Source organism: Thermobia domestica, chromosome 6 (assembly GCF_964235325.1).
Source record: "Thermobia domestica chromosome 6, izTheDome1.hap1.1, whole genome shotgun sequence".
Classification (NCBI taxonomy): Eukaryota; Metazoa; Arthropoda; class Insecta; order Zygentoma; family Lepismatidae; genus Thermobia; species Thermobia domestica.
The window spans coordinates 48,708,981-48,724,697 of record NC_137459.1 but is presented as its reverse complement, the minus strand read 5'-3'; the positions used below and the strand labels follow the sequence as shown (position 1 = coordinate 48,724,697).

Below are 15,717 nucleotides of genomic sequence, written 5' to 3'. Positions count from 1 at the left end.
TCGTTTCGTTTAAGTTAGATTAGCAGCCTCGTACTAACTCCCATGTATTAGATGTTTCATCGTCCCCTGGTCATACTAGACCTGTCTGGGTCATTCCGGTCAGATTGGGTCATGGATCTGTTCCCATGGGACGCTCCGGGTCATGGGCATGTGCAGAACAGATTAGGCCATTCCAGGTCAGGGATCTGTCCGGGTCACCAGATCTGGAGGATCATGGGTCTGACTCCCTTTGGGTCTTTCGAGTCACGGATCACGAACTTCGTAACCCATTCCATCACTAGTCCTTAATACACTATGAACTCGTTCCTTCTATTTAGTAACAATTAGTAAGTACTAACTAGAACCAACACTGGAACACAATGCAATACTTTGATAGATGGGGCAATCCAAATGAAATCGACTAATTTCCAGGTCAAAAGTTGCTGACAAAATTTATTTATTTACAAGGTTGTCCCAAAAGTTCGTAAACACATGCAAAAACTTGAAATTTTATGCAATTGTTAAGTGTTTTGTGTGTTTATATCGTGATAGTGATGCTCTTCATTTGCGTATTCCAGATTGCAATTGATAAAATGGAGCTGCGAGTTTTGATTCGCTACTGCTGGAAGCGAGGACTCTCAATCAGAAAAGCTGCAGAAGAGATTTGTGCTGCCGAAGGTGAAGGAACAATTGCATATGCTACGATCTCAAAGTGCTACAAGCGTTTCGAGTCAGGCAACACGAGTCTTGAAGAAAAGCCTCGTTCCGGACGGACGTTAAATTTGGATGATGGACACTTCCAAACTGGGTTAGATATTGCACCTTCAGCGACCACTCGGGAATTGGCTGTTGAGCTTCGAGTTGGCAAATCGACAATTCACCGACACTTGAAGCAACTTGATTTTGTTCACAAAAAGCCGCGCCAAGATCCGCACGAACTCACCGAAGAACAAGCCAACAAGCGAGTTGAAATTTGCCGCCAATTACTCAGTAATCCATTGGACGACTGTTTTTGGAAGCGTATTGTGACATCGGACGAGAAATGGGTCTATCTGGTCCAGCACAATCGAGACAAGCGATAGGTTAAGAAAGGGCAAGAAACACCGTCAGTTCCAAAACAAGGTCGCTTCGGCAAGAAAGTCATGTTGTGCGTGTGGTGGAACTTTGAAGGAATCGTGCATTTTGAGTTGGTTTCGAATGGTCGTGCCGTCAATGCCGAACTTTACTGTCAGCAACTGGAGCGGGTCTACGACAAGTTGAAGCAAAAGTGCCCGACTTTGATCAACCGAAAGCGCGCGTTGATGCAGCAGGACAATGCAAAGCCACACACCGCCAGGAAGACCTAAGCAAGTTTGCAGAGCTGGACGGCGTTGAAGTTTTGCCACATCCTGCATACAGTCCGGACTGTGCTCTATCAGATTACGGCCTTTTCCGCTCAATGCAACACTTTCTGAAGGGCCGCCGATTCGAATCATTTGATTAAGTCGCAGAAGCGTGTCAAGAATTCTTTAATTCGAAGCCGCCTGAATGGTAGTTGGACCAGATCTGAATGCTTGCAGTTCGATGGTAGAAAGTCTTAGGTCTTTATTTTGAGGAATAATGATTGGTATGTAAATACTTGGCGAATAAAATGTCAATTGTTAGCAAGTGTTTACGAACTTTTGGGACAACCTTGTATTAATTTTTTACTTAAGATTGTACCATATTCAGGGAGTTGAAAACGGGTATTCATTTATTTTTTAGCCGGGCAGGTTTGTTTGTAGGCCGGCCATTTTGTATAGGCGCGTGTGCGTATTTTGTACTTTTCAGAGGATTTCGTTAAACGCTGTAACTCTTTAGGTTTTAAAGATAATGAGTTCAATCCAAAACCATATGAAAGTTAATGGAATGGACAACGTTCTGTGTTCTGTGCACGTTTAAACGTACTTCAGAACGTTGAAAGAAAAAGCTCTGAACACTGCGGTTGGAAATATAGAAATGGCCATTTTGGAATGTTCATTTTGAAACGAAATAAACGAGACTCACCTTCAATTTTTTGTCTACGTAGAGACTGGATAGCAGACAACGTTCCAAACAAGTTTCAGATCTAAGAACCATATACTTGATTTTCTGGAATATTTTAAACATTGAAAATTTTTGTACTTTATGTCATACTAGTAGTACTTTATGTCATATTTTCGATCTAATCTTTGAATCACGCTTTGCGTGGTCTTCTCAGAGAAATTATATTTATATTGCAGGTAATTTTATTAATACTTATCTTTTTGGCTCAGATGTGTAACCACGGGTGGAGAAGCAAATGGGGCTCAACCCCCCTAAATGACTTCCTGGCTCACCAAGTATGTTCGACTGTTAGGAGTTTATTTAAACATGTTTACTAAAGGATACGACGGATGCTTATAATAGAAAAAACATAAGTTCCCATTCTTCACGGAAATAATGAGATTTAGTGAATATAAAACAAGATATTTGAATATTGTAAAAATTGGCCCTATTTTCCCTTTCAGAAGCGAAATAGTCGAAAACACTGTAACACATATTTACTCATTTTTGATTATTTGTTAATCGAATTTCGCGCCTCAACTTCAGCGAATACTCACATGAAGCATTTTCTGAATAAAGAATTGGAAATGTTAATACTGGAAATTGTCTCCTCCAAGTGTTGAATTTTTGAAAAGGTTGAAACAACTTTAAGTTTAAGTTTATTTATTTAAGTTTATTTTAGCAGGTTATGTACTTGCTTCTTGCTTCCAACTTAAACGAAGTTTTTTTCTTTATATAGAATAAAAAATTTGGATATTATAGAAGTTGTTCCTTTCCCTGTTAGAAGCTAAATTGTCGAAATATGTATCCTTTAATTTTTAATTAAGAGTTTAAATACCGAATTCTACTCCTCCAGTTTGAGTGAATCCTCACATTTTGCAGTTTAGAGAATAGAACCAGGGACCATGCACACCAAGGTCGCGCGCGCAAACAATGCGGCTAAAGCAGAGCCGAATACTACTGCTACTACTACTACTACTACTACTACTACTACTACTACTACTACTACTACTACTACTACTAATAATAATAATAATAATAATAATAATAATAATAATAATATTTAAACCTACACTTTTTAAAGCTCTCTATTCGCACCTGCAGATGGTAAATTTTGTTGTTTATGGTAACGAAAAAGAGTTAAAAGACCAAGCACACAGTATATAACTAATCTGCTGAAATCTTGTGTACAGTTAAGAATAGAGCATATGGGAAGGAAGTTTTTCTTTAAACCTGTCTGGTAAAGCGGTTTTTGTCACAAATGATCTATATAAAAGAGTCGTAACATATAGAAAAGAGTCTTGAAGAATAGAAGAAAATATTGGGAGTTAAAAGAGGAAGCTGAAGATAGAGAAAGGTGGAAGAAACATTTCCAGCTCCAAACATTAATAATAGAAAAAAAAAAACACTCAATCCCACGACCTGCCAAAAGGCAAAATACTTAATCTATCCGTCTGTTCGTCCGTGTGTTAGTTCGTCCTGATGTAGATGTTCACTCGTCTAGAGGCCATATTGTTCAACATATCGTGTCCAAATTTGAAACTTTAAGTTTTAATAAGAATCTCTAGGGACGTTTTTTGAATTTCCTTCCTACCTCTAAAATCAAGGGTAATTTATTGAAGGGTGACAATTTCAATTCGCTTTTCTCAAAATTGGTTCTAACGAATCGTACATACTTCATAAACATATGTTCCACTAACAATCCTTATGCTATGCCATAAATCGTTTTTCCAAGAAAAATGCAGAAGAGGTAATTTATTGTTAGGGGTGAGTTTTCCGGACTATTTTCTAAAAAAAAAAAAAAAAAAAAAAAAAAAAAAAAAAAAAAAAAAAATACAACCGAAGCACTTCATCAATAACCTGATAACATAGGCCTAGCATAAGTAATTTGTCTCGAAAAAATCCACAAGGGCTAGTTATTCTTGGGAGAGAGTTTCGCCAGGACGATTTTCTCAAAAATGACTAAGGAGATCATTACAAGGTATGATCAAAAAGTACGATGAATGTAATTGCACAGTGCCATCTATAGATATTGTATCCATTTCAACTAGTAAGCCCAGTATCCTAAACCTTTGGTATAGTCAGTGTCGAGTTTGAACGAGTTGTAACATGTTAGTTGGCTTCCAGAGGCAGAAGAGTGAGGACGTGTTAAGAGTGTCTGTCGAGCACCAACGTTAAGTTTTGTTCTAAGCTGCAAAAAAAAGTGCAAAGAGACTCACAAAATGTCAAAATCAGTGTATGGCGATGAAGCGGTGGCATTGGAGACTATAAGTGGTATGAGCGATTCAAATGGTAAGGAGTCGGTGAAGAAAATGTGCAAAAACTGGCAAAAATGACTTGTTCTAACAGGCAAACCATTATTCGAGAGCTTTCCGGAGAACTAAACATCTCGTATGGGTCCGCGAAAAGCATTTTAACCGTTGACTAAATGGGTAAATGGCTTCGTTCTTCACCACGAAAACTCGCCGTGTCATGCCTTGCTTTTAATCCGCGAGTTTTTGGTCGAAAAAATATTCCTGTCTGTCCACATTCGTTGTGTTCTCCATATATAGCACCATGCAACTTTGGACTCTTCCAAAAAATTAAAACTGTGCTTAAAGGAAAACATTTAACACCATTCCTGACATTGATATGGCCACGACATAGCAACTGAATGCCCTTCCAAAAAAAGCCTTCCAGAAAGGTTTCCAATCATGGATTCAAAGTTGGGATAAGCGCATTACTAGCCAACGGCAGTACTTTGAAGGAGATTAAATCAAATTCTATGTAAGCTTATTCCTATGTTTCTAATAAAATTATTCATCGTATTTTTTGATCACATCTATATTTCATTAATACCTAGGCAGATGTTTTAATAATAATCTAACAATATGGCATAAAATTTCTCAAGGAATGGTTTATTCTTGCAGGTAAGTTTGTCTCAAAACCGACTCAGCCAATTTTGTTCATAATATATGTCATTAATAACTATAATGTTGTACAAATCATTGGCCACGAAAATGTTTACAAGGATAGTTTTCTTGTTATTACTTACTGTTTCCTCAAATAAGACTCATGCGATTTTGTTGATATCTCATAAACAAACGTTTCATAAATAACCTTAATATATGACAGTCATTTATCATTAAAAATTTCACGAACGGTAGTTTACTTTTGAGGCTGGGCTGAGATTTCTTCGAACGAAGTCTTCCGAAAACATATATGAAATAAACTACCGTTCGTGAAATTTACCGCATTTCTCCACACACGAGCGGCACACAGACTGTTCGAAATGGCCAGCTTTTGCACGGACACAGGCTCTCAGTCTGTGTGGTTACTCGTCTGCTTGGACGTATCATTTCATGCTGCAATCATAACTGAAGTATTTATGATTGCAGCATGAAATGATTTAGTTTAAGAAATTAGGGCGAGAAAGTTCAATGCGGTGCCCTATACCTTTTATTTACACAGACAAGGGCGAAGATCTAGTCTAGCTATAAATACTGTCACAACTGAAAAACTGAATAACGCAACTTTCATGAGAGAGATTTTAATTTGCTTTGAGTATCTTGTTCTTAAGTGCATCCACTACACACGGTACTAATCACTGATCGAAATGGTCAGCTTTTGCACGGACACAGGCTATCAGTCTGTGTGGTTACTCGTCTATGGCGGAACGGATGACATCCAGGGAAAAATCCGCCACTGTTGTCAACAAGGAACGCTTTAAACTGTCAATGGTGGGGTGTCCTCTTGTAGACGATGCCCTCCAGCACTGACCACAGTCAGTAGTCCAGAAGGTTCAGGTCCGGACTGCTACTGGGCCAATCTTCAGGCAAGATAAAGTCAGGGACATGACACTGAACCCATCCGTGAGTTGACCTGTCCTCGTGGGTGGGAGCAGAATCCTGCTGGGAGGTTCAGGGTTGGTTGTGAAACAATGCGCCACGTAACCTCATCACACTAGGTTTCAAAACGACGCTTTCGTACATTCGGGCACTGGTTTTAAACTCCATGTTTTGCAAAAATACAGCTGGGTGGAGCCAGAATAACTCACCCGCACCCCGCCATCACTGAGGAGGGATGCTCGGCCCTCTGAACTTTTTGAAACTTTATATGGTCTTCCGGAAAGGTTGATGCATACACCCTATGGTTTTGCCGATTGAACGACTGTTCAATGGTGAATATTTTCCCATCGGTTAACAGGATTTTCCGCTGACCATTATGGGCGTACCGTTGCAGAAGACGTCTGCATTTTACCACCGTCAGTTTCTTTATGCGTGCTTCAATGTAATGTCCTGTACCCAGGCGATAAACCCATAGTCCATGATTCTAGAACAGAAGCTTGGACATTGGCCATTTCAAAATGTTCATTTCACAGGCCGTGATACCCTATTTCCTTACCGCATTTCTCCACACACGAGCGGCCACCGCTTTTGTGGCTGTTGGAGTCCTGACACTGCGTGGACGACCCGTTCTCGGATGACCTTTCACAGTCGCGATTTCATTGAAAAGCTCAATAGTATGATACACAAACATACGACTGATTTGAAGCTTTTGTAGCGTCTTAAAAATGTCACTTGCAGATTGTCTAACTTTATGTAACGCTCTCACGGCAACACGGTTTTTGTAGTCGTCCCATTCCATTGTTTCACCTCCAGCTTAATGCTTTCTCTTTCACAGACAAGCACATATTGGATCAAAGTTCCTGTGAGCACATTGGCGATTCTTTTGACCTTCCCCTGGATGTACAGCGTGCGTCAAAAAATGTAAGAGTATTTATGGCTAGACTAGGTATATATGCTATATAAATGGACTTCCTAAAAATATTTTTCTCTATCAAAAGTTTATTACCATACTTCCTACAACTTGTAATTCTAATTTTGCTCAGTGTCAAAATTTATGTTTCAACAGGAAATGATAATAATAATAATAATACTAATAATAATAATATGTGTAATATATATGTAGTCTATATATGGTGAGTTATTAATCTTTCATATGCTGATGTAAATGTTTGGCCTCCCTGAAGAAGTCTTGGCTCTCCAATATAAATTTGCTGGATACACCCCTACTCAGACTTGAAGTTGCTTTTAGAGTCCCTTCATTTGGTATATCATTAAAATGTCCGTGAAATCAGGAACGTACGCAGAATTTTATTTCGGGGGAAGAGGTCCAACATGTTCAACTTGACACATAAGCTTAGCGAACAAATAATTCGTACTACTATTACTTCTTCTTCTTCTTCTTCTTCTTTTACTACTACTACCACTAAGTTTTCTTCGAACAAAGTTTCCGGGAACATAATTTTGTTCATATTTCGTAAAAAAAAAAATACTGCACTATAACATGATATAACTTAAGAAATTGAGCGAGAAAGTTTAGTGCAGTGGTCCGTCATTTTTATGTGCAATATAGGTTTGCCCGGCAATTGGGAAACTCATTATTCGTTGCTTACTTACTTACTCCTTGGCGCTACAGCTCGGGGTGAGCTTTGGCCTCCTGTACGAGAAGCCTTCATATTTTCTTGTCGCACGCTAGTTGTTTCCAACTCTTCAATTTCATGCGCTTTAGGTCTTCCATCGCGTCGTCTATTCATCTTTTCTTTGGTCTTCCCACTCGCTGCTTCTAATATAGCATTCCCCTGAACGTTCTTTTTGACATTGCAGCATCATCCATGCGCTCGACGTGGCCTAACCACCTAATCCGTTGACTTTTGGTGAAGCATACGATGTTCTCTCCTTGGATTATTGCTTCCAGTTTTTCATTATACGGCTTTCTCCATATATCTCCATCCATTACAGGTCCATAACCTTTCTGCACTATTCTTCGCTCCGTTCTCTTTAAAGCCTCTTCACTTGCTGTAGTGAGTGTCCATGTTTCTGATGCATACGTTATAACTGGCCTCACTAATGTCCTGTAAACTTGTAGTTTTGTACTTCTGGAGATTAATCTACTATTGAATATTTGGAGATTTGCAAAATATGCCCTGTTTCCCACTTGTGTTCTGTCTTGTTTACATGCAATCTTTTTGTTTCCGTTGTCTATGACGTTTCCTATGTAGGTGAATTTATCTACTCCCTCAAATTCCTTATATCCTATTTTCAAATTACGTGTTTTTCTTCTTGTTTCAGATGACAATATCATAAATTTGGTTTTGTTTTGGTTCACTATTTTGGTTGATCTATTTTGGCTACTGCGTGGTGTAATGCTAATACGAATAGGGTCGTTGAAAGTCCATCTCCTTGCCTGCCCCCGGTATTGATTGGAAAGCTATTTGTAAGCTGGTTACCGATTTTAACTTTCGCTTTTAAGTTTCTCATACTGATCATGGCTGTAAGTAGCATTTTTCTGTATATGCTGTCAAATGCTTGCTTGTAATCCACAAATAGCTTGTACAGATCTGTGTTATGCTCCATGTGTTTTTCTATCATACGTGTCATCAAAAAATTTGATCTGTAGTACTCCTGTTTGGACAGAATCCACATTGGTATTCTCTCACTATTTTGTCTGTATATACCTTCATTCTTTCCAGTATTATTCCAGTCAGTATTTTGTATGCTGTGTTTAGCAGTGTTATTCCTCTGTAGTTTTCAAATGCTGTTTCATCTCCTTTCTTAAAGATTGGGTAAATAATTCCGGTTGTCCATTATCCAAGCCTTTTTTTCATCTGTCCATATTTTTACTATCAATCTGTGGATCGCGTTGATTATGGTGTGTCTTTAATATTTGATTAGTTCTCCCACTACTTCGTCTTCTCCTGGAGCTTTATTATTCTTGAGTTTACCTATGCAGTTCTGTACTTCTTCTCTAGTTGATGGATGTACTACCTCTTGATTCTCCTCGTTCTTATCCTGTTCTTCTTCGTTTGTTTGTTCTTTTACATTTGGTAGTTCTTCAAAGTACTGGGCCAATCTTTCCACGATTTCCTAATCTTGCGTTAGTAGTGTGCCTTCTTTATTCTTGCATCCTATCATTCTTGGTTGGAATCCTTTCTTCAGTCTATCCATCGCCTTATTGAATTTCTTTCTTTCGTTTTGTTCGTTGAGTTCTTTTTTTTTCAATTTTTTCATCTAGTAATTTATACTTTCTTTCTTTTTCTTTCTGCACATTCTGTTAGCTTTCCTCCTTAATTCCTGGTATCGCTCACAGTTTTGCCTTGTTTCTTTGCCATCATTTTCATCCTAGCATTGTTTTCTCTTGTATGATATTTTTACACTCTTTATCATCCTTACATTTTTCTTTTCCCTATTGTTTCTTCGGCTACATCCTTCAAAACATTTTCTATTTTTTCCCAGTTCTTATTCATATCATCTTCATTGACGACTTGTAGTTTCGCTGATAATTTTTCCTGATACTCTTGTTTAGTTGTGTTATCTTTGAGTTTGTCAGTATTCCACATTTTTCTTTTTGTCGTCTCAACGCTTTGTACTGTTGCTATTCTCTCTCTGATTACTGCTTTGACTAGGTAATGGTCTGAGTCGCAGTTTGGTCCTCGGCAACTCCTGCCATCTATTACCAATGATCTATGTCTTGCTGATGTTAGCACATGATCTATTTGATTAACTTCTCCCGTGCCTGGTATTTTGCACACCCCTTTATGGATTTTCTTGTGTGGGAACCATGCACTTTTAATTAGCATTTTGTTCCTTGCGCAAATTCTCCTAGCATTTTACCGTTTTCATTGCTGACCTCATGTAGTATGTGCTTTTCGGCCACATAACTCAGGAAATCTTCTTTTCCTATCTTTAAAATCTCCCATTACTAACAGGTGATCGTACTTGGGGATTTTGTTGCACACTTTCTCTAAACTTGTGTAAAATTCTTTTTTATGATGTTGTTTCTCTTTCTCATACGGAGCGTGGACCGACATTGCCGTGATGTTTCTAAACCGTCCTTTAAGTCTAATTCTGCATAGGCTATCGTTAATCGGTCCAAATGCTAGTAAGCTATTCTTACTTTTTTTTTTTTTTTTTTTTTTTATTGATCATGAAACCTGTACCTCTTTGACCTGTTCTTGTACTATGTCCGCTATATAATACTGTATAATTCTGTTTATTTATTCTTCCTGAATCCTTCCATCTTATTTCTTGGAGCGCTATCAGATCAATTCTGTTATTAACAATTTCATCAGCAATTTCTCTCATTTTCCCAGGTTTCAACATTCACCTTACATCCCATGCAGCCATTGTCAAGTCATTGCCCTTTGACTCATTATTCGTACTAGTTGAAATAGTCTTCAGTATACTCTTGTGCGAGCGGTTCCGGTTTCGATTTCTGATAGGGACATTCGAAAATGTCAAAGCTTTCTCAGGCCAGTCATCTTGAGTTACATTTTCTGGGTTTTCCTCATTCACAACAGGCAAATGCCAGGGTGGTACCTGATATAATGATCCCAATTCTCTTCCTTCCTTCCCCATTCCTTTTTACTCCCCTATTCTGCGGGTAGTGTGATCGCCGAGGGACATCATCTCTACCGAAAGCTCAGAAATTGAATTCCTAACCCTAATCATTCAGTATACTCCTTTTTTTCCCTCCTGACATTTCTAACACTCTTTCGTTCGATAGCTTATCCACTCATCTATAGTATGTATAGTTTCTACATTGTTTTCTTTCAATGGTAACAATAAATCAAACAACGAGAAAAAATTGACTAGCAACTAACTAAGGAACACTCATTTTGAGATATTCGAAGAAGAAAAACACCCGTACAAAGTGGAAGGAGCTTTATAAACATCATCAATAATAATCTTATCTGTAAAATTTACCCAATAGTGTATCTTGGATTCTTTTCCTGGACACTTCAATTGAAATTATTTAAATGGATGACGAAGTTAAGTTTTTTTTTTCTTTCTGAAGGGATAGTCTTTTCGCTTACGGCCAAACAAAATAGTATTTGAATCTAAAGTTGTACAAGCTAATGGAAGTGGTTAATTGCGATTTGCCCGGAGCTCTAAGCTTATAGTAATCGTTATCTCACGACATACCTTGAAAAGAACATATTTAAAAAAATTAAGAAGACATTTATTCACATGTCTCAATTTATTATGTTAACATAGGATAAAAGTTCTTTATTGATAGCTCATACATTTTGTTGACTGAAATGCAAAACCATATGATAACATTGAACTTACCTATTCCTTTATCGTCGGTACTTCTTATTCAGGAAATCGATAAATGGGTGTGACCTTGTAATATACCTGTAGAATATTTTTATTACCTTTCAAGGATCATCTATGTCCGTATTATCTGCTGTGTTGCGGTTGTCTGAAAAAATGTCCTATGTTGCTCTGTATTTTTATTATTCCTGTGCAATGATCCGAGTTCAATACCCTGTGGAATCTCCATTTCTTCCTTAGCTACCTCTCCCAGTTCAGAAGAAGAGGTGATTGTGGTTGACGGGCAAAAAGAGGAGGTGGAAGAAGACACTAAGACCCCCGGTGCATCACAAAATGACACTAAACACCATCAATCTCTGCCCAAGTCTGCTCCCAAGCGTAAGGATAAGACGGCCTACAGACGCAGACACAGTGAAGGTTAGTAGCTTTTGTTCTTACCAAGAAATAATTAACGAATTTATTACTCTTTGTTTATCAAGCAATCGATGGAAAAGAATTACAGGTTTTTCAAAATGTAGGTATGAAAAAGAATGGAAAAAATTGCCTAAAGTGAGATAGTAAAATTTGGAGGGGGGAGGAGAGATGAAATTTATTAAAGTGAAAAAAGGACAAGATACTGGTTATAAAGAGGTTTAGAAACAGCTGTTATGACTTCTACTACTACTACTACTACTACTACTACTACTACTACTACTACTACTACTACTACTACTACTACTACTACTACTACTACTACTAATAATAATAATAATAATAATAATAATAATAATATGGCTTTGACAATTATTGAGGTTACTTTCCTTGGACAGTTCTACGCAGTAGTGCCAGAGGGACACAATAAACAATTATAGTTGTAAATTCCGTTTAAAACTGGTCTAGTGCTCTGCACAACACACATTTAAAATTAGAGGGGATTCATAAAATGAATATTTTTAAGCTAATTCTCATTGATAAAATTCACTTTCGCAATAAGGAAATAGCCGCAATAAAAAATCACAGGAAATTAAAAACAGGCGTAAAATACGAAAAAATAAACTAGAAACGTGCTTGTTTTACCAATATTCTCAGAAAAAAAATATATTTTATAACCCTTGGTTGCTCTTTTAAAGCAGAAACGTCACATTTCTATCTTAGATCCGGCCGAAGTAGTCTTCCAACTTTATTGCGCTGGCAACATCGCTCCAACCGGGTTGGTCAACGTGAGAGCAGCACTGAAGGTCATACGCCAGTTCGGGTGTCGCGTATTGTACAGGGTGTCCAATATACAATGCAACCCAGAGTTTGCGGTAGTAGAACTTTTGAACCTGAAGCGATACACAAATAATGGTTATACCAAAATGAAGCTTTGTCCATGCATATATTTTTAAACTGGGAAACAACGATTGAAGTACACTAGGAACCACACAGAGTTGCCAGATGTTACTGAAGGTGTAAATCTTTTTTTTTTTTCTGACAGAAAACGTAAATTGACTCATAACTCATATGTATGGATGCTCTGTCGTTAATTTTCAGTTTGTTTAGTTGGAGTAGCTTGGAAACTATGAAGCAGAAAAAAAATTCATTTCCACCCATAACTAATCGGATGAGGCTTCTGTAAGGGAGAACTAGGGAAATCGTAGTTTTCATAAATTAACACTCTGAATTGGCAATATTGCTGATGTTTCAGTGCATCAAAAGGCGTGCTGAGGATCTGTCTACATTATGCAATTCCTGAAAAGAACGAAAAAGAAACTGAAATTATCATGAATAAACTTTTACTTACATGTACCCGGTAACACTGCTATTCATTTGTATGGGGCTACTTGAAGCAAGGGGTATACAAGAACAATCTTTCCAAATACTACTTAAGTCATATTTTTAAAATTTACAGGAAACACAAAAAAACTTCAATGGCTAAGGTGGACTCTGCAAAAAAACGTAGTTTTTGAGCCACAGTGAGACTTGAGTGAGTTTTGCAGTTTATTCAAGATTAATATGTGCATCTCACCCACAATCAGTGCTTAAAGTGAGGCGGTATGAGCCGGTTATGCATCCGAAAGTTAGAAAATCGGCCAGTATGGCATACCGGTAAAAATAACATATTTAAATTGTAATTTGCATGTAGAAAAAAGAAAGATTTTACACAGTAATAAGTACGATGTTGAGTCAACAAATATGTTTGTAGTATCAAAGATTTCGTTGCTGCTGCTTTGAAAAGTTAATAATAGTTCCCTATCACCCTATTCCATTTGCAGAATTTGTGCTTTTGATTTTTTTAACATTTGTGAGAGCTATTCCATCCCCCCTCAAACAATTCTAACTACTGTACTGCGCGCCTAAAATGTTTAACCTGGATCCGTCTCTGATATTCACAGGACTCTTTTTTTTAAATTCAAAATTATTCTTTTCATTTTGTCTGGAGTTCTGTGTTTACAACTATATAAGAAAATTAGTGTTGAACATGAGACGAGACCAGAAGAAGTTTTTGAAAATGGAAATGAAATTGGAAAGAATCATTAAATATTAGATACTAGAGACGAGACGAGATTGCCTACAAAGCCTTGCAAACGAGACGAAAAACATATGAACATATATGTGTTTTCTTGTTTTAATCCACTTAAGGCCGCGTTGGATAGCTATGTCATTGTAAATACGATGTTTAAGTAAACGTACCATCGGTGTTCTTCCACATTTAGATCGCCGATATGGTCAAGCAAAAGTTTTACGAAAGCATACCGCCTCTGCTTCTTTCCCCACTTCGTAATCACTATTGCTCAACGATCAGTTTGGAGGCAGAAATCTAAAGGCTAGTTCAACAATAGAAAGCCTAAGCCTTGCAAGCCGCTTAGGCAAGCCTTTTACACTTTTATATTTGGATGTTCAAAAGTTTTTAAGTTCATTTAGTTTAGAGAAGGGAAATTCGGTTCCTTGCCGGGACTAGAGCCTTTTTATTTCGAGTATGCCCCTTCTGGCGCTGCTGTCAATAGTATGTGCTTTCCCGTACCTCCCTCGAAAGAGGAAAGACAAGTTGATGTAGCCGAGACCCTTCATTTGTTGGATGTGGACAGAATTGTTACATTTAATTATTTCACGGGATTCGCTGTGCACCGACTGGTTAACCATTCTAGGTCGTCCACGATCTTCACTCGTCAAAGACCTCACGACTGAATGACAAATTGGCGACGCAGTCGAAGAAATTCACTTCTTTCCCCAAACTAAAAGGAAAGTTTCCTCCATAAGATGGATGGCGAGGGTGAGGTCGAAGTATGTTTCACAAATGTTCCTCTCTGCAGCAAGAATCGTGTAGCTATGAACGCATTCCCCTTCGCTCCATCTACATCCGCAGAGTACGAACGGCCTGCCAGGTAGGATCAGTTGCCTCTGGAGAAATCGGTTTCTTGCGCGTGAGTGAAGAGTAAAGGAAAGTTATACGAGTAAGGGTTAGTGGTAGCTCAAGCCAGCAAATCAGTATATATGCCACTGATGATAGTGGAGCGTGCAACATTTACATATTAGTTCTCTCTCTCTCTCTCTCTCTCTCTCTCTCTCTCTCTCTATATATATATATATATATATATATATATATATATATATATATATATGGTTATATTTATTCCATACCGTCACCTCATCTGATGTCACTTTAAGCACTGCCCACAATATCATAATAACATAAAAAGTTTAAAATTGAGAAAAACTGACTTAAGTGGTATTTGGAAAGGAGCTCTTCCTGCAGACGAACATTCGCAGTGCCATTGAGAACATTAACACTTCTACTCTTTGTAAAGTTGCTCACAACATGGTGAAACGTGTGAACCGAATCAAAACAGAGGGCACTTCCAACATCGCTGTAGAGCTAATGACTCGTTTCGTGATAGTAGCAGTGTTGCCGAGCGCATGCAAGTAAAAGTTTTTTTCAAAGTTTCTTTTTCATTGTTTTCAGGAGTTGCATAATGTAGACAGATCTTTAACACACCTTTTGATGCACTGAAACATCAGTAATATTGTCAATTCAGAGTGTTAATTTATGAAAACTACGATTTCTCTAGTTCCCCCATCCGATTAGTTATCGGTGGAAATGAAAAATTATTTTTTTCCTGCTCCATAGTTTCCAAGCTACTCTAACTAAAAAAAAACTGAAAATTAACGACAGAACATCCATACGTATGAGTTATGAGTCAATTTACATGTTTTGCAAAAAAAAAAAAAAAAAGCTTCAGTTACATCTGGCAACAGTGTGGTTCTTAGTGCACTTTCCGAAAGTTCCACTACCCCAAACTCCGGGTTGCATTGTATATTGAACACCCTGTAGTAAACTGTCAGAGAAGATATTGTATTCTGAGAGACGTGATAAAATGTGTGATAGAAGAAACGCAAAGAAAGCGGGAATACTATAACATATGGAGACGACATTGAAACAGATACCTCAAAACAAATGAGCAAGCATAAGTGTAGTGCATGAATTATTATTATTATTATTATTATTATTATTATTATTATTATTATTATTATTATTATTATTATTATTATTATTATTATTATTATTATTATTTTAAAGAAACACTTTATTTTCATCGCTGTTAATAGTATGCAACGCTCCTTAAATTACTTATAAATT

The 15,717-nt window shown here is 37.5% G+C and overlaps 1 protein-coding gene across 3 annotated transcripts in view; it reads left to right on the top strand.

Annotated features, from left to right (window-relative positions):
* LOC145687978 (ETS domain-containing protein Elk-3-like) overlaps positions 1-15,717 on the top strand; it is a 282,670-nt gene that overhangs the window by 150,709 nt on the left and 116,244 nt on the right. For 2 of the 3 annotated variants that reach the window (XM_081761599.1, XM_081761600.1), the window contains exon 3: positions 11,361-11,537. The exons of the other annotated variant lie outside the window; for it this stretch is intronic. In XM_081761599.1, the coding sequence (XP_081617725.1) occupies positions 11,361-11,537 (177 nt within the window). The remainder of the gene's footprint in view (positions 1-11,360; positions 11,538-15,717) is intronic. 3 annotated transcript variants of the gene reach the window in all.